Source organism: Natrix helvetica, assembly GCF_964273705.1.
Source record: "Natrix helvetica genome assembly, chromosome: 7".
NCBI classification, from domain to species: domain Eukaryota; kingdom Metazoa; phylum Chordata; class Lepidosauria; order Squamata; family Natricidae; genus Natrix; species Natrix helvetica.
The window spans coordinates 12971728-12991834 of record NC_138558.1 but is presented as its reverse complement, the minus strand read 5'-3'; the positions used below and the strand labels follow the sequence as shown (position 1 = coordinate 12991834).

The window sequence follows — 20107 nt, the reverse complement described above, 5'->3', positions numbered from 1 at the left end:
ACCAAATCAGAAGAGAGGACTCACTGGAAAAGACCCCCGATGTTGGGAAAAATGGAAGGCAAAAGGAGAAGGGGATGTCAGAGGAAGAGATGGTTAGATAGCGTCATTGACACAACGAACATGAATTTGGGCAAACTCGGGGAGACAGTGGAGGACAGGGGGCCTGGCACGCTATGGTCCACGGGGTTGCGAACAGTCAAAATAGGAGTTGGATTGGACTGCCTTTAAATTCCATTTCAGCTCTGATTCTACAATGCAGCAATGTTCTAAATAAATGATGGTTGCAAGTGGAGTCACAGTCTTAATAAAGGTGGATGTAGAAAGGTGCAGAAAACATGTGTACAGTTGAAACTTTGAACATCCTTATCAGAGGTGGTATTCAGCAGGTTCTGACCAGTTCTGGAGAACCGGTAGCGGAAATTTTGAGTAGTTCGGAGAACCGGTAAATACCACCTCTGATTAGCCCCGCCCCCATCTATTCTCCCAAGTCCCAGCTGATCAGAGGAAATGAGGATTTTGCAGTGTCCTTCCCCTGGAATGGGGAGGGAATGGGGATTTTATAGGGTCCTTTCGCTGCCACACCCACCAAACCACGCCACGCCCACCAAGCAACCGGTAGTAAATTTTTTTGAATCCCATCACTGATCCTTATGTATTCATAAGGGGATAACTCTACACTGTAACTCTGAAATGAAATGGAACATCCTGGCACTTGCAAGATGAAGAGACAATGTACAGCAGTGGTTCTCAACCTTCCTAATGCTGCGACCTTTTAATACAGTTCCTCATGTTGTGGTGAACCCCAACCATAAAATTGTTTTATGTTTTCCGTATATTTTCAAAAATATGTGTTTTCCGATGGTCTTAGGCGACTCCTGTGAATGGGTCCCTCGACCCCCAAAGGGGTCCCAACCCACAGGTTGAGAACCACTGATGTACAGGGTTTAATTATCCAACATTTGTGGTATCATCATCCAAACACAAATGATTTTTGTGTTTTGTCCACATCTTTTTGGAGTTAATAGATACAAGGAGTGAGAAAGACACAGTGGCCCATCCACTCTTCATCCCACAAAGAGATACCTTGCTTTTCACTTCCCCCAACAGTATGCTTAAGAAGGATCAAATCTTGCATTTTCAGAGAGGAAATGTCAGCTTTGTTAACATCTCTAGTTCCTTAACAGAGAATTGGAAAAAACAACAACACACACACACACACACACACACAATTAGAACTTCCTAACTGTTGTGGTGCTGAGACTAACATTCCTGCTCTAACTTCAAGGCAATCTTAAAACTGTAGCCAAAAACTAGTACATGCTTTAGCTGTGGTTTGATTTTTGTTAATGAGAATGTTCAAGTGAAATTGGTTTCAGTGTGCATGTTTATTACGGCTTCCTGATATATGTCATAGTTACGTTTACTGGGAGGATGAATATCAATATAATCAGACCTGCTGGAATTCAGTCCCACCTCTTCACACTCCAGTTAGAAAACTATAACCCATTAGGTACTGCAAAACAATGAAGAAGTCAACTGTGGAGACCCATAAAAGTACAATTAAACAATAGATTGCTTTGACGCAATCTTGATTATGAGTACAGAGCGGCTCTAAGTATTGATCTTCATTTCTCCCTTCGTTGTACTGTTCATGGAATCCAGTGCTTTATCTTCTTGCACACTGGATAATTGCCATGGAGAAGATTAAAAAAGTAAAGATGTTGAAGATAGGTAAATGTTTCCCCTGGCACATATGTGCTAGTCTTTCCCGACTCTAGGGGTCGTTGCTCATCTCTGTTTCAAAGCCGAAGAGCCAGCACTGTCCGAAGACATCTCCGTGGTCATGTGGCCGGCATGACTCAATGCCGAAGGTGCACAGAACATTGTTACCTTCCCACCAAAGGGGGTCCCTATGTTTCTACTTGCATGTTTACATGCTTTCGAACTGCTGGTTTGGAAGAAGCTGGGACAAGTAACGGGAGCTCACTCTGCTATGTGGCGCTAGGGATTCGAACTGCTAACCTTCTGAATGACAAGCTCAGTGTCTTAGCCACTGAGCCACTGCGTCCCTAATACGTTACGTTCTGTATTAAAGCAAAACAATAAAGAAGTCAGCTGTGGAGACCCATAAAAATACAATTAAACAATAGACTGCCTTGTAGCAATCTTGATTATGAGAGGTTCTAAGTATTGATCTTCATTTCTCCCTTCGTTGTAGTGTTCATGGAATTCAGTGCTTTGTCTTCTTGCACACTGGATAATTGCCATGGAGAAGATTAAAAATAGTAAAGATGTTGAAGATAAAGTAGTGAACTAAAAAAACCTAACACCGTGATGGCAAACCTATGGCACCTGTGCCCAAAGTGGCATGCAAAGCCATGTCGTCAGGGCACGCACAGCCTTGCCTGTTTGTCTTCTGGGTTTCTGGCACGCATGCATGCGTGATGATCAGCTGTCCTTCGCGTGCACAGCAGTGCCGAAACCCGGCTTGCTCAGGCACACCGGCCAGCTGATTGTTCGGTGTGCATGCATGCCAGAACCTGGAAGCTTGGCTTTTCCGGAGTGTGATCCCTTCCTGCGCGCGGCAGTGGTAAAAACCGGCCTGCGCATACGCGCCGGCCAGCTGATTGTCAGGTGCGCATGCGTGTTACAACCAGGAAGTTTGGCTTTTCCGGAGCGCGGCCCCGACAAGCGCACACGTGTGCATGACTTTTCCGTGCGAGTGCCAAAAAGGTTCACCATCACTGCCCTAACATATAAACAAACTCACTGTTAAAAAATGTTTCACTCTTATGATTATAGCAGCATCCCCTTGGTAACGCGATCAAAATTCAGATGCTTGGTAACCAGTGGTGGGTTTCAAAAATTTTTAGAACCTCTTCTGTAGATGTGGCATGCTTTGTGGGAGTGGCTTGCCGGCCATGTGACCGGGTGGGAGTGGCTTGCCAGCCATGTGACCAGGTGGGAGTGGCTTGCCAGCCATGTGACTGGGTGGCGTGGCTTGCCAGCCATGTGACCAGGTGGGAGGGGCTTGCCAGCCATGTGACTGGGTGGGCGTGGCCAACATGTAAAATGTGGTGAAACTCACTTAACAACGCTCTTGCTTAGCAACCAAAATGTTGGCTCAGGAACTCTGGCATTGAAATGTGCAAGTCTTAAAGCTGTCAAGTTACAAGACCCTGGCACCCCTAACCCTTTAGAAAAAAAAACCCCAGGGGTGTTCAAACTTGACAGCTTTAAGATTTGTGGACTTCAACTCCCAGAATTCCTCTTCCAGTCATGTTGGCTCAGGAACTCTGGCATTGAAGCATGCAAGTCTTAAAGCTGTCAAGTTACAAGACCCTTGCACCTATAACCCTTTAGAAAAAAAATCCCCAGGGATGTTCAAACTTGACAGCTTTAAGACTTGTGGACTTCAACTCCCAGAATTCCTCCTCTCCTCCGCTCTTCATCTTGATGATGTGCAGATGGGCGGGGGGAGGGAGCTGGAACGGTTCTAAACCGCACTGTAGATTTGTGGAACCTCTTCTATAGAAGAGGTTAGAACTGGCAGGAACCCACCCCAGTTGGTAACTGACGCTTATTTATTATGGTTGGAGTGCGCCGAGTCTGATCTTGTGACAAGCAAAGTCAAAGGGGAAGCCAGATTCAATTTACCACTGTGCTACTAACTGAACAACTGCAGTGGCTTACTTAACAACTGTGGCAAGAAAGGTCATAAAATGGGACAAAAGTCACTTAATAACTGTCTTGATAAGCAACAGAAATTTTGGCTCCATTGTGGTTATTAGTCAAGGACTACCTGTGCATAAAGATATTTTGGGACATTTAGGTTCCTGAATCTTCCTACTTAAATTTTGATAGTTGTTCTCTTTAAGTGTACTACATCTTGCTGTCAAATATATCCCCAGATACTTGACCTTGTTCGTGACTTGAATCTTCAAAGCTTCCGCCAATTCTTCCTTTTGTCTTAATAGCATGTTCTTTGTCAAAATCTTCGTTTTATCTTTATTTATTTTCAAACGCTGCTACTTTTCCAAATTTCTCTATTTTTTCTATCAATTTAGGTGCAGTTTCTAGTGGGTCCTCTAAGATGAAGACCAGGTCATCTGCAAATGCCTGCAATTTATATTCTTCCTTTTTAATTTTCATTCCTTTTATGTCTTTCTCTTCTCTAATGCTTCTAGTTAGGACTTCTAATGTTAAGACAAACAACAGAGGTGATAGTGGACAACCTTGTCTCGTCCCTTTCTTTATTTCATTAGAATCTGACAATTCTCCATTTATCATTATCTTTGCTGTTTGTTTATGGCATATAGTTTGTATGGCTTGGGTAAAATTTTTACCAAAGCCCATCTATTCCAGCTGTATCAACATAAATCGCCAGTTCACATTGTCAAAGGCTTTCTCTGCATCTAAAAACATCAAAGCCATTTAAATTTTGTATGTCTGTGAAAAACCAACGGAATGCTATTAGTGACTGCCTCTACCTAAGATCTTGTAAATGTCCATTAAAAAAAAGCCAAGGTGAGTAACAGGCAGCTGAACAGGTTATCTGGTACCTGTATCAACCAGTTGCTCTGTTGGGTTGCATGGGGTGAATCTTAGACAAACGGATTTGTAAGATAAGATCCCTGATCAATTTTAAAATTGTCTGTAAGGTACATAACAGAGAGGTTAGGTCCCTTAGGCTGAGAGGTGGCCTTTACACTTTAACTTCTAGGAAATGAAGAAAATTAATGAAGGGATACAATCACACTGGTGTTTGAAAGGGGGGAAAAGACATAAAAAATCCTTCCTATAATAATTACCAATATTCTTTAGGGAGGGGCATTTATCTTATACTGTACCCACTGATAAGTATAAAGGAATGTGCTGAAAACAACAGACTGGGCACAAGAAATAAATGGCTACAGCAGATGATTTGAAGATTAGCTTGGAAGAGTTTCTTGCCTGGTAAACTTAACTTTTTTGTAATGGGATTTTCATTGTATTCTTCTTTTTCTTTCTTTCTCCAGTTAGCTGTTCCTTACATCGTGCCTCTCCTGTCCTTATTCCTTTCAGCGGGACCAAATCTCAAAATGAAGGAAATGATGGAGTTGAAATAAGAGTAAAGGACTTTACTCTTATTTCAACTCCATCATTTCCTTCATTTTGGGATTTGGTCCCGCTGAAAGGAATAAGGTGTGTTTGTGTGTGTGTGTGTTTGTGTGTTTGTGTGTGTGTTCTTTCATTTCTTTGTATGAAACTGGGCTGTATCTCAGAAAGAGATTGGTTGCCATATGCAGATAAGAGAACAATTTTTGTAATCGGGACACTTCATTTTGCAAGAAATTAACTTTAATTGGTAGTTGTTAACTTAGCATATATTTGTTCTTGGCCCTGCCCTTTTTTTGGGGGGGGGGATGTAGCTTCTGGCAGGTACATATATATATGCATGTACATGCAAATATGCGACATGCACATATTTCAAGTGTGCGTGAATGATTAATTTCAGCTGAAACTGGCAACTATATTTTGGGTTCCATTCTATTTTAAGGAAGATAATGGTGCAATTCAGGACCGTTCTTTGTAAATACATGCCTTGTGTGGGTGCCTGTAATTTGCCACAGTGTGAAAAGGGTGAGCAGCTTGTGCCTTCAGGCAAGTACAGAATAGCAGGTCAGAAAGACAGCAAAACTCTGCAAAGATTCTTTTGCCGACTTGGGTTTTCCTGCAACGGTCCATTTTTAAGAATATCCACCACTCACTGACAGTTGCTGAGCCCAGCAAAAATGTGCTTAATCTATAAAAACACAGGAGCTCAGCTGGAACTTTCTTTTCAGCATTATCTCTCTTGAGAAAACTCCTAGGCGTAGAATTGTTGCAGAGTAAGGAGCGCACACCTGTGTGAAAAAGGATTTCACACGGATGCATTTTCGTGCAGACATTTCACCGTGGATTAAATTGAGGCACACACCATGTCAGGTGCAATTACAATGCCTGGAAGGTTAAACAACCAGCAGAGCTTAGGAACTTCCAAACAGTGATGGATTCTTTCAACAAAAGATGGAGAAATGGCTTAAGGCCAACATCTGGGTCACAGTTGAACTAGGGCCATGATAGCAAACCTATGGCATGCGCCCCCAAAGGGGTATGCGGAGCCATGTTGCTTGGCACATGTGGTGCTGCCCGTTCCTCTCCTGGGTTTTTGGCATGCATGCGCATGTGAGATTCAGCTGGTCTTTGTGCATGCAGCAGTGACGGAAACCGGAAGGGCTGGTCTTCCATTTTCCAGCATGATTATGGACGCCGGCCAGCTGATCAATGCTTCCGGCATCGCTAACCGGAAGACTTGCTGGCTGGTGTGTATCTGTGCACCAGAAACTGGAAGTTCATTTTCTGGCACACGCATGCCCCCTGGCGGGCTTCTCTTCCTGGTCGCGGCCCGGATGAGTGAGCACGAAGGGCTCCCTTTTCGGCACTCGGTGCTGCGCACGCATGCGCTCGCTCTCTTTTTGGCACTCGGTGCCGAAAAGGTTTGCCTTCACTGACCTAGGGGAATTACATCTGTCTTTGTGTCAAGGAGGGGAAAAAACAAAGTGGGCTCCTTGGTGCTCTCTGAACTTGTTTGTTTTCTGGCAGACATTTCATTACCCAACTAGCCAACATTTGGAATGTCTACAAGACAACAACCAAGCTCAGAGAGCACCAAGGACCCCACAGTTCAACCCTGGGCTATAAATCTTCTCTTCTCTGTTAAGGACTAAATTGTCTGAAATGCCATGGACTCCCAGTCATTGTCAGCGATATTGAACCAGATAGTGCCATAGCCTGACCCTTAATAAATGATTGTTATTTCATATGCACTGGCCTCATCAATCAACTTGCGAATGTAATACTTGGCATTTTATTCTTTAGCTTTTTTCGTCTTATGAAAACCGACTCTTCAAATTGACAACGTGTACAGACAAGTTGCTCATTTCATTGAGCTATTATGACAATCGCCTTATAGTCGGCCAGATGTGAGTAGGAGTTTTTGGAAAGAGAAAGGCAAGATGAACAATCATAAAAAAGAGAGCACTTGGCACCAACAGAGTGAAAGGAAAAACATAAAATACTTCGCAAGGCAACAAATATATATATGCTGGTTTTGTTGTATTCGGGTCTTTTCCCGTGTAAGATTGAGACTGACAAGAAATTGAGATTGGCATATATATATAAACATGAAAGGTAGGAGGATTATTGGTAGTGAAATGTGAAATCACACACAGCAGCTTGTTTTCCTGTTGCCTCCAGTTTTCAGCATTCTGGAATTTTTAGTCTCAATATATCTAGAGACTATCTGATTGAGAGAAACTGTCCCACCTAATCAAGAATTCTTGGATGGAAGGTTATAATTTTATTTATTTCTATAGCAATAACAATAGCACTTTGACTTATGTACTGCTTCACAGTGCTTTTACAGCCCTCTCTAAGCGGTTTACAGAGCCAGCCTATTGCCCCCAACAATGTGGGTTCTCATTTTACCCACCTCAGAAGGATGGAAGGCTGAGTCAACCTTGAGCCTGGTGAGATTCCACCTGCCAAATTGCAGGCAGCTGCTATTTAGTTAACCTGATTTACTGGATTACTTGAAGCCAGAGCAGTGGTGGGATACGACCGGTACGCCCCGGTACGAGCGTACCGGTGCGTGTTGGGAGCATCAGGTACTGTTCCAGTACGGTGCTCTGAAGGGCCCGCCCGCCTGCCTGCTCTCCTTACCGCTATTTGAGCCGATCGGGGCTTTCGCGCACAGAGTGTATGCCCCCTGTGTGATGCTCGGCCAAGCAGCTGGAGCATCACGGGCGGTAAGTACGCTTGTGTACGCTATGCGCACGCTGTGCGCGTGCTGCATGCGTTCACGGGATGCCGGTTCCCGTTGCAGCGTACCGGTTGCAACGGGATCCGGAACCCACCACTAGAGCCAGAGGCTTATGAAGATGCGTGTGAGAGTTTTGTTCCCAGACTTATAGTAAAAGTGGAAACGTTTGGGGGCACAGTTGGAGCAATCAAGGGGAGTTAGACCTGTTCTCTGGTTGTGTTACTTTCGTGCCACTCCCCGGGTCATCACAGTATGTGGAGTTACAGTCAAAGAGACATAGTGAACTGTAGGCGAGCTTGCTTTGAGAAACGTGTTCTTTGACCCCTGAAAGAGAAGTCTATAAAAAGATACGTTTGTGGTCTTACCTGTCAAACAGTGGCTTCTCTCCACAATCAAAGGCATCCTGTAACTCTTTGACGAGGTTAGCCTGGCCCGGCAATCGGAAAAGTCCTTCCTCCTTCAACCCCCGCAGACGAATAAAATCCACACACTGTTCTACCAGCAATGGAGCCAAATGGTTTCCATATCGTTTCTCATAACGAACGGTGTCTTCCAGCTTCTGCCCAAATATTCCTGTGTATGACAACAGTAGCTGTAAATACTCAAGGTGATCTCTTCACGGTAAATATGTCTTTCATTGCACTGTTTACACATTGGCCTTGGGAAACCCTAACACTAAAACTACATTATCTGCAATGATGTTAGGTGCAAGAACCCAGGAACCAGAATAGAGTGGTACAAAAGTACTACAAGTTTATTTCACTACAAGGCATCGGAAGAAAGAGCCAACAGAATGGACGTTAACTACTGTATACATAAATATAAGAAGTCTGGTAGACCACAACATGAAGCTGATCTGCCACCAATAAGGGAAAACTTACTGTAGCTCCAGCTGCCTTCCCTTAAATGTTTCCATCTGGTGGGATCTCAGACACACACACACACACACACACACACACACATCCACAAAGAGGACATTCAGTACAATACAATACAATAGCAGAGTTGGAAGGGACCTTGGAGGTCTTCTAATCCAACCCCCTGCCTAGGCAGGAAACCCTATACCGTTTCAGACAAATGGCTATCCAACATCTTCTTAAAGACTTCCAGCGTTGGGGCATTCACAACTTCTGGAGGCAAGCTGTTCCACTGATTATTGTTCTAACTGTCAGGAACTTTCTCCTCAGTTCTAAGTTGCTTCTCTCCTTGATCAGTTCCCACCCATTGCTTATTGTTCTACCCTCAGGTGCCTTGGAGAATAGTTTGACTCCCTCTTCTTTGTGGCAACCCCTGAGATATTGGAACAATGCTATCATGTCTCCCCTAGTCCTTCTTTTCATGAAACTAGATATACCCAGTTCCATTCAGAGGATCGCCATACTATTAGCCTTCTGGTGGGCTTTAAAAACTGACTCTTTGCCTAGCATTTGGTCTAGGGTAAAAGGGTGCCCCAAAAATGCAGTATATAGAGTTTATGGGAGGTTGAGGCCCTGTGGTTATGTTGTGTTATCTATACACAATAAGAATGAGAAAAGGAAGGAAGGAAGGAAGAAAAGAAAGAGGGTGAGAGAGAGAAGCAAAGCAAGAAATCAAGAGAGAATGAGAAAAGGAAGGAAGGAAAGAAAGAGAGAAAGGGAGAGAGAGAGAAGCAAAGCAAGAAATCAAGAGAGAATGAGGGAAGAAGAGAAAGAAAGAAGAGAAAAAAACAAGAACAGGACAGAAATGCTGCCATTACTATTTAATAGAGTTGAAATTTCATCTTGTTGGTAAAAGCAATATGATTCATCATTTAGAACTTTCTGTGTGATAAGGAAACATCAAGCCATTTTTCTATATTGTTTGGGAGAAGTTTCTTATCCTTAAAAACTGAAATAGTCTGAGTGTTATATGCAAACAAAATGGGGCCGCTCAAATGAAGTATTTGCAAGTAAGGCTGAGCAAAACAAAAGAACAAAAACCTTAGCAATGTTATTTTTGCATTGTTTTGGGAAATTGTTTCTTAAAGTGCTTTTGTCTAGTCTGAGAGACCTGAGACCCAGGAATGTCCACTTATTGTCTTATTCCTCTGCAACCCAAGTGAACCTCTATCTGTGCCTAGTACTGCTAGCTTCCTATGGAAGGGTGTCCTTTTTTCTCATCACGTTTCCATTAGCAACCAACATTGCTTGTGTTGTATTTTAGCTGCGCTTCCTTTTATCTTTCTGGCAAGGCTCTCAAGGACGAATCAGCTTCTGTTTGAAAATACAACCACTTGTTTATGTATAACTCTTTAGTCACGTTAGTCATAATGACGACGTAGAAGAATGTTAGAATATTCATGACTGGGAGAGACATGGGAACAAGGTCAGCCAATGAATAGGGATAGCAACTAAGTCAGCCAAGGGGAGTTTAAACAGATCTGAGTCTATGCAGAGAATTGAAACAGAAACTAAAGCAGAAGTAAACTAGCAGTCTGTCTGGGCTTGTCTGCAGAAATGAAACTAGCTGCTTGTGTTTGCCTGTAACTCTCCTGCCTTGTGTTTACTTGGAAGAACCACCTGTTGGTATTGTACATTTATTCATCTATTCTTACGTATATAAAGAAGTTAATGAATCCAGCTGAATCAGATATCTGTGTGGGCTTCTGGATTTGAATTTATGCAACAAACTCTGACAAAGAAGACCTCTCTGTTTGGTTATACATTGTGATCTTCTAGATCCTTCATCCATGCTCGTTCCATAAACTGTACAGGTCCATTGTTTGATGTTTCAAAACTGCAACGATGCTTGAATAATACATTGGGTATGATTAGAGAAGTTTTTTCTTCCCCAGAAGGAAGTGGTTTTACAGGTGGTGGAAGTTGAACAGAAGCAGGCTTTGTTTGAACGTTAGCAGAAACGAAGGCTGCGCTGAAGTCTGACGTGCAGTTTCTCAAAAGTTCCCTCCCTCAGCTTAAAAAAAGTATTCTTAATTTGATTCCCCACAACCCACTTTGAAGCCTCTATGGCTACTTGTACTACCAAACTGCAAAGTCTGATGGACTGAACTCTTATGACAAACCCTGGCTTGGATTGAAATGTGGGAAGTCAGAGATCTGCAGGAATGAAAGTACAATGAAAAACAGGGCATTCACACATAACATTTGGTCAACAAGAAAGTAAACAGATACAAGAACACAATAGCCCATTCATCAGGATTTCACCAAAATCTAGACAAGATAGGTGACAAGTCAAATCAAGTCAAAGTCAAGTCAAATCAAGTCCAAGTCTAAGTCAAGTCAAACAAAACCATACATATACACACTCATACATGTCATTCTCTTCTTTTAAGATATTTCAAAAGAAGTCTATTTTCCATCCGTTTGAAGGGATGGAGAGAAAACGAAGGAGACATTTTTGGTATGAAACCAGCATAAAAATTCTAACGGTAGAGCTGTTTCACAAGAAAGAGAATGCTTGGGAAACGGTTGAGTTTGCTATTAATAAGATGTTTAATGAAGCACTCATTTGTCAGAGAATCTATATCTCATCTTAAGAATATGCTTAGGATAGGGTATTGAAGTATCTTGAACTTTACATCAGTATATGGGTTGGATGAATTTATGAAAATCAAGAGAGTTTAATGAATGAACATTTTTTTCATAATTTTTTCATGATGAAAATGTTATAGAGATGTAAAAAACACCTTCTTAGCATTTTTCTCTTTTCTCTTTCCTTTGGCTGCTGATCTGACACCCCCTTTTAAAACACGGAGCAAAGTTGGCTAAATGATTCCATTTAATATGATTTTGCAAAGCGGTGACATGAGATCTTATGCACCGAAGACAAATTCCTTTGTGTCCAATCACAATTCTATTCTATTCTATTCTATTCTATTCTATCCTACTTCTACTTCTACCTCTATTCTATTCTATTCTATTCTATTTTTCTACTCTATTCTATTCTACTTCTACCTCTATTCTATTCTAAATGATCACAGTTCAATTTTCATTAAGGTTCGCCCTAATCTAGTCTATTCAGTGAGATCAAACTATCATAGCTCAATTTTCATTAAGGTTCACCTTAATCCTTCCAAACATTCCTGGAAAGATTCAGACTACATTTGCAATAGCTTGCTACCAGGAACAAAAGCACCTCTATCTCATGTTTGTTAATTTGTACTGTGGTGTTTTCCTTGCCACTGCATATAGTGTTATAAATCATAGACTACTTCTAGAGTGCAGTGGTGATGCTTTTTGATGGAGTGTGGAGACAATAATGAAACTCAGCCTCTCTTCTTCGTGAAGAATCGCTAAACTCTCTTTGCAAGGACAATGAGGTTATGAATGGCGGCAAAATTCCTTGTAACTAGCTGTGACAGTTGCAGGCTCAGGAGACCCTTGGATTCTTCGCTTACTCAAGCAAGATGAAAGATGGTGACCTACAAAGCATACCATTGTCTTCCCCCCCATCCCCCTCCACCCCAGGCAAGACAGCAAACTGCCACACTAATGATTTCAAATGATTCTCATCACTAATATTGAGTGTTTCATACTTATAAAACTTTCCAAGAAATTCATTGGTGGTCCACACTGCTCCATCTTGCTGGGTCTGTGCGTGGGATGTGAGAAGGAAATTTGTCTTTATTAAATCTGGATATACAGGCAGTCCTTACGACCACAATTGAGCTCAAAAGTTTTGTTGCTAACTGTTCTGACCTAGGCTTCCTTAACAAGCATGAAGCAGAGTCTGGGTCCCGGCAAAACCGCTTTTATTTACATGACTGTGAATGCCTTTCATTCACAGTCAGCAAGGCTTGGCAAACAGTCTTTCAGAGGAATATTTACCAACACGAACCTTATCTCGCTTGGCAAGCTGCCAGATAACTAGTTTCCAAATGCAGGGCAAGGCAAAACTTGGCACAGAGTCTCTTATAATCACAAACACAACTCTCCTCTCTTGAAATGACTGAAGGAACAAATTGTTTCCTACAAAAGCCCACTCCCCATTCACTTCTCTTTTGTTTCCTCTGGGAGGGTCCAATCACTCCTAAGTCAACCATGCTTTCTTAGTTGTTCTTGTCTCCTGGCAGCTCTGCGCATGCGCACACTGGGAACAGGCTCCAGCTGTTCCTCTGCCTCACTGCTATCTAGCTCCCTCTCTGCTTCTGACGCAGAGCCCACATCTAAGCTTTCCTCAGCCCCCAGGACTGGCCCATGTTCCCCCTAAACCTACTCACTGTCCGATTATGCTGCTAGCTCTGCTGCCTGCCGGCTGGCCAAACACTAACCAATACATTTGTTAAGCAAATTTTGCCCCATTTTACCACCTTTCTTGACAAAGTTGTTAAGTCACTCACTGCAATTAAGTTAGTAACACCGTTGTTAAATGAATTTGGCTTCCCCCATTGACTTTGCTGATCAGAAGGTAGCAAAAGAGGATCACGTGATCCCAGAACACTGCAACCATCATAAATACGTGTGGTTTGCCAACATGCGATCAGGGGGATGCTGCACCAGTTGTGTGAAAAATGGTCAGAAGTCACTTTTTTCCAGTGCCGTTGTAATTTGGAACAGTCACTAAATGAGCATTGTAAATTGAGGACTTCCTGCTTGGGAGGTTCTGGCAGAAATCCACTATGTGGCCTCCTGCCCCCATTGCTTGGTTGCTAGTGTTAGTCAACGAGTTAAAATCTACATATAGTTTATATCCTGTTGTATTATCACAGAATACCCCACTCCCTGATCCTCCCTGGGAAAAGGTTTCGATGCCATTGATAGAAAAGGAGTTACAGAAATATTGCAGATCTTATAATGGAGCACAACCTGTACATGAGTATTGATTGCCTCCCTTTGTAGGGTATATAAAACTCTGTGAATTCTCCAAGAGTTTTTATAGTGTCCTTCCCCTCCTTCCTGCTATTAACACAACTCCATTCTTCAAAACTAATAGAAGAATTGGGAAGAAAGGATCAAGTCAGCATTATTTTCTGCATAACACACATTCTGTGGCTTCATCAACATGGGAGCAATATAGCAATACCTCATCCCATCTGCAGAAATATCGGACAAAGAACGGATAAATCTAATGAATTCTATTTCTGACATATTTCCAATTGTAAGGTTGCATTAATTGTCTGCCGCTCACTGTGGACTTTTGTTTTTTTATTTTCGAAATAGGAATAGAATAGAATAGAATAGAATTCGTTATTGACCAAGTGTGATTGGACACACAAGGAATTTGTCTTTGGTGCATATGCTCTCAGTGTGCATAAAGAAAAATAAAATAGAATACATTCATCAAGAATCATAAAATACAACACTTAGTGATAGTCATAGGTTACTAATAAGCAATTAAATTATACTAGGAAACAAATAAAACAATATAAAATTTAAAGATACAAGCAACATGGCCAAGTGTGATTGGACACACAAGGAATTTGTCTTTGGTGCATATGCTCTCAGTGTGCATAAAGAAAAATAGAATACATTCATCAAGAATCATAAAATACAACACTTAGTGATAGTCATAGGTTACTAATAAGCAATTAAATTATACTAGGAAACAAATAAAACAATATAAATTTTAAAGATACAAGCAACATAGTTATAGTCATAAGTGGAAAGAGATAGGTACTAAGAAAGATAGGTACTAGGAAGGAAGAGAAGAATAAGACTAATACAGTCTTAGTAGGTAATATGACAGTGTTGTGGGAATTAATTTAGCAGAGTGATGTTATTCAGGAAAAAACTGTCCTTGTGTCTAGTTATTCTGGTGTGCAGAGCTCTATAATGTCATTTTGAGGGTGGAAGTTGAAACAATTTATGTCCAGGATCTGAGGGGTCTGTAGTTATTTTCACAGCCCTCTTTTTGACTCATACAGTATACAGATTTTCGATGGAAGGCAGGTTGGTAGCAATTGTTTTTTCTGCAGTTCAAAAGAATTACTTGTACAATAACTTCACTGGTATGCATATTCTGCACATTTTTCTCATGGCATTCTTGTGTGCATATTTTTTACTAAAGAACTGTAGGAGATGACCAGGCTGAGCCCGAGGGAGGGGTCAAATGCGTCATAAGTCATGATTTCCTGCACACCCAACAGAGATCTAAGCTCAGCTCACCTTGTTTGCCTTCTTATTCCCGCTGATTTCCCTTGACTGTTAGTAGGTCAGATTCTTGTAGAGAGCTTATACTTGCAATAAATCGTTATACTTATTTGAACTGCCTGAATCTCCCGATTTTCCTGGCGTTTCACAAGACTATCAATCTGAGAAAAATCTAACCAGAACTCTATTGTGGCTCAAGGCACAAAAGAGGCATTTGGTCTCTGAAACCACCATCCTAGCCACAGCACCATAAATCTAATCAGATTTGAAAATATGGTAATATTTGACTGGTGATCAAAATTGGCCATCCAAAAAAAAAATGCCTCAAGAGCTTGGAGAAACATCTGGTTAATGACCACAAAGACCTGAAACTGAGGGTGAAATATCTCACTTGTAATTCCTGAGCTAAACCTATGATTAAACTCTGAAAACATATAAAAATATTTTCATTGTCGAAAAGATTTTAGACTGTAGATCACTTTTTTAAAAAAAGAAAAAATAAAGAAAAGGAATGCAATATATAACTTAAATGACAGAGTCATCTATCTAAACAGATTAATTATAAATTGAGGACCAAGAAAAGGAGAGCTTTTTTGTGTGTGCAAAGAGTGCATGTCTGATCTCATTAACTAAGGCAACAGAGATAAATGGTGAATTCCATTAATGTTTCAGAAATACTCTTATCATGGAATCTCAAACAATCCAGGCCCGACAGGTAGCGATGACTGAAAATCTCTTAAAGTTACAGAGCCCGTTAGCCTAGCTTGGCGTAATCATTCCTCATTCTGGAGAAGACATCATGCAAAGAGATTTGGAGAGAGAGATATTTTTTCTGCACCATTACTACTGCTAGCAGCAACCAAAGTCTTCCATTCACCAGACTGCCATTTTGTATCTGCCACAATGCCTCAAATATAGCAAAATTCTAGGCATAACTCTGGAATGCCTCGAGCAATTCCAACCAAACTTGGTACACAGATGACTTATCCTCTGGAAACAAATACTATGGGAGTAAGACACCCCTAACACCACTCGTGATGTGTGTTCTGTTAAGGACCTGTTGTGCCTTAAAATGGCTTCTACTGTACAGAGCTGTGGAGCTGTGCCAAAGTACTCCACAAGGGGGTTCCCTCTGGTAAGGGGGGAAAATCCAACATTAGAAATTGCAGCGAAGTTCACGGAAGGAGGGTTGGGGTAAAATGGCTGTTGTGCCTTAAAATGGCTTCTACTGTACAGAGCTGTGGAGCTGTGCCAAAGTACTCCACAAGGGGGTTCGCTCTGGTAAGGGGGGAAAATCCAACATTAGAAATTGCAGCGAAGTTCACGGAAGGAGGGTTGGGGTAAATAAATACCCCGGCAGCACCAGGTTACATATATATGCACATGCACAGAAGCATCGAGCACGAACGAACTGGTAGCGCCGGGATTTGCAACCCACCTCTGCTTTGAATGGTTGCTAAATGAACTGTCAAGGACCTCGTGTACTAGCAAAGGACTGCAAATTGTACCCGAGTAAATTCCTTGGGGTTGATCTGCAAAAATTAACCTGTTCCTTTTATTTATGGCACACTTCTAATCTAGTTCTTTTGATAGTTTTATCCCAACGTAATATATATATTTATTTATATCACCAGCCAAGTTTTTAAGATTGCTTCCAGCTCTGATGGGAGAGAGAGATATACCTGGTGCAGTCGTGCAATGAAAGTACTGACAATTCTGTGCTTTGACCTTCCTTTAATATATAGGCAAAGGGAGCTGTTCTCATTAATGGCTAATGCATGATTCAACAAAGGCCCGATTCCTTTGTTGAATGATGTAGGATGATAAACAGCTGACAATCCTATTTTCTTATGAACGTCCTGGGCAGATAATTTTTTTTTAAAATGGGAAGGAGTTTGGAACTCGTTAATGGCAAATTAAAGCAATTTTTTTTTCTCCAGTTCTGAACATTCCAGGAACTTTTGCAAAAAGTGGAGAATAATAAAAGCCGAGAGCTGGCCAATTCTGGACTGTTTCACTAATGGGTACACTGGCAATGGGCCCAGGAGCTATGGAGCAGGTGACTGCAGGTGGGGGACATCCAACTGCTGGAGAAAGAGTCACAGAACTGCCTTGGAGGTCTTCTAGTCCAACCCGCTGCTTGAGCAGACCACCTACCATTCAGCCTTGCCAGTTAGGGGTAAGTTAATTAAGTTAACCTAATTACCGGCAAGTTGACAAAATGTACAGTTTCTATCTCTTATTCTATGTCCTTCCTAAACTGCTTTTGAGATCCACTTCTGCCATGAGTAACTAGCCTTTTGGAGCCTAGAGGCCAGATATCACTTTTAACAAATTAAGACAGTTGGAAGGGACCTTGTAAGTCATCTAGTCCAATCCCCTGCCCAAGCAGGAAACCCTACACCATTTCTGACAGATGGCAGTCCAGTCTCTTCTTCTTGAAAGCTTCCAGTGACAACTTCTGTTCCATGGGTTGATTGCTCTCACTGTCAGAAAATTCCTTCTTATTTGCAGGTTGAATCTCTCTTAGTCAGTTTCCATCCATTATTCCTTGTCTGGCCTTTGGGTGCTTTGGAAAACAGCTTGACCCCCTCCTCTCTGTGGCAGCCCCTCAAATATTGGAACACTGCTATTATGTCTCCCCTGGTCCTTCTCTTCACTAGACTAGCCATGCCCAGTTCCTGTTCATCGTATGTTTCAGTCTCCATCCTCCTAATCATCTTGGCAGCTCTTTTCTGCATTCTTTCTAGAGTCTCAACATCTTTTTTATAGTGCGGGGACCAAAACTGGATGCAGTACTCTAGGTGTGGTCTTACTTTATAGTGTGCACGCATTATTGGGTGAAAAGCTACATTTCAGTTAGTGGTTAATGAAAACAATCCCCCCCCCCTAGACACATACAAAAGGATCAAGACATTTTAGGGGAGTGAATGACATTGGATAAGGTTCCAAGGAAATCCAAAGGTAAGATAGCATAAGATAGAAAGAGGGGATCCAACTCAATTTCTCTTGAAACATGTAAACAGAATAACAGAGCAGAAGGCACCTTGGAGGTCTTCTAGCTTAGCTCATGGTCAACCAGGACATCCTATACCATTCTGGGCAAATGGCTGTTCCATCTCTTCTGTAAACCTCCAACGATGCGGTGCTCACAACTTCTGGAGGCAAGCTGTTCCACTCATTAATTATTCTCACTGTTAGGGAATTTCTCCTTAGTTCTACATTTGGTCTCTCATGTCAATGGCCTCCTACAGCCGTCTGTCAGTGAAAATGGAAGCCGGGGGTGCGGGGGCGTGTACGGCCTCCCCAGGCCCTGTTTTTGGCCTGGATGGCCTACTGAAGCCATCTGCCAGCGAAAACAGCCCGGGCTTCGTTTTTGCTGGCAGAGGCACAGCAGGCCAGTCCTTCACTGTTTCCAGGGTGATCCTGCAAGCTAGATCTAAGCACCCAATGGGTCAGATCCGTCCAGCCGTCCTTGAGTTTGACACCCATGACCTTTACCTGTGATGGCGAACCTATGGCATGCGTGCCACAGGTGGCACACGGAGCTGTCTTTGCAGGCATGCGAGGCATCGTCCCAGCCAGCTCCACTGTGCATGCACGCATGCAGGGCCGGATTTTCCTATAGGCCAGGGGTGTCCAAACTTGGGCACTTTAAGACTTGTGGACTTCAACTCCCAGAATTCCCCAGGGAGTTGAAGTCCACAAGTCTTAAAGTGCCCAAGTTTGGACACTCCTGCTATAGGCTAACTAGGCTTCAGCCTAGGGCCTCAAGACCAAGAGGGGCCTTTTATTTTTATTTATTATCCGTGCCACATTTTTTATAAAGGTTAGTACCAATTACAACATGTTTCATTTAATATATTGAAATATATCACAGTAATGATGTATTTTATTATCTCTCATGTAATTTACAAACTTAAAAATGGGAGGTGAAAGGGCCCCATAAGTGGAATAGCCTAGGGCCTCTTTTCATCTAAATCTGGCCCTGCACGCATGCCTCCTGCCGGCCCAGTGATTTTTGGATCTCTGCTGTGCATCTGCAGGGGCGGGGCGCATGCGGGAGACACACATGCATGCTTTGGGGCGGGGATTGCACGTGCATATGCAGGGGGGAGGGAGGGAGCAGGGGGTGCAGTGCGGCGTGCCCCCCATGCCCTGTTTTTGGTCCCAGAGAGGCCTGCTAGGCTCTCAATGGGGCGCAGGGGAGATGTTGCATGTGCATGCGTGGGGGGAGTGCAGGGGGCACGCGTGCTTTCGGCACGTGAAGAAAAAAGGTTAGCCATCACTGGCCTATACCATTTTGTCTACACTCTTTGAAAAACTGGACAAAGCTGGCCTGGGGGAAAAAAAACACTGCCAACCATCAAAGAAAGAGGAAAAGAGGAGAAACTTAAGGTGAACTGAGAAAGAGGAAGAGGAGAACATGAGGAAGAGGAAGGCACCCAAGAGAGAAAGACAAGAGTTGAGAACATGGGGAATTGTATCCCCAAAGTATTTGAATTTATGCTCTCTGTGATGAAGACATCTGTCAAACGGAATCTTACCCAGTTTTCAATCCCTCCATATTGAGCAAGCTTAAGTATATTTCCATTTTGCTTTGGAAATCTGCTATAAAAGGCACGGAAAGTTTCAAATAGAGAACACTTTGGGGGAGGGGGGATCTGAACCCAAGGAGCTGATTTTGGATAGATGAAGATAGGCATCTAAGTTATGCAATCAGACAAGGTGAAGTTCACCGTTGGTTCACTAACATGTTGGATTTCATGGACACATGAGCCATACAGTTATCAAGCTTTCAAGCTGTAGTATTGGCTGTCTACAGACTGTTGACATGCTCTTTTCAGAGGATCGAGGAAACCCATTAAGAAATGTAAGAAAACACAGATCTGTCAGCTCTGGACTTGTCCGCCAACAAAACGTCTAGATTAGTTTTCAGCTTTGTGTAAACATTTTGTACGAAGGTCGGCCTTTATTTGGGAGACCTGCTGTTGAACAGGACTTTCCCAGATGGTGACTGGTAGAAGTCCGCAGCTAGGATACTACTTAGTGCACAGAATTGGCACCACGTGACATCAGTGCTGAAAAAGCTGCTGGTGCAAATGTTCAGCTGCTTGCTAATTGTTTTCTGTGATCAATTTGAAACATTGATTTTAATCTTCAAAGCTCTGAGCAGCTTATGACCTGCCTTCATAGG

At 42.4% G+C, this 20107-nt stretch overlaps 1 protein-coding gene across 4 annotated transcripts in view; it reads right to left on the bottom strand.

Annotated features, from left to right (window-relative positions):
• ARHGAP24 (Rho GTPase activating protein 24) overlaps window positions 1–20107 on the bottom strand; it is a 446035-nt gene that overhangs the window by 31988 nt on the left and 393940 nt on the right. For all 4 annotated transcript variants that reach the window (XM_081959210.1, XM_081959211.1, XM_081959213.1 and 1 more), the window contains one exon: window positions 8209–8416. In XM_081959210.1, coding sequence (XP_081815336.1) covers window positions 8209–8416 — 208 coding nt within the window. The remainder of the gene's footprint in view (window positions 1–8208; window positions 8417–20107) is intronic.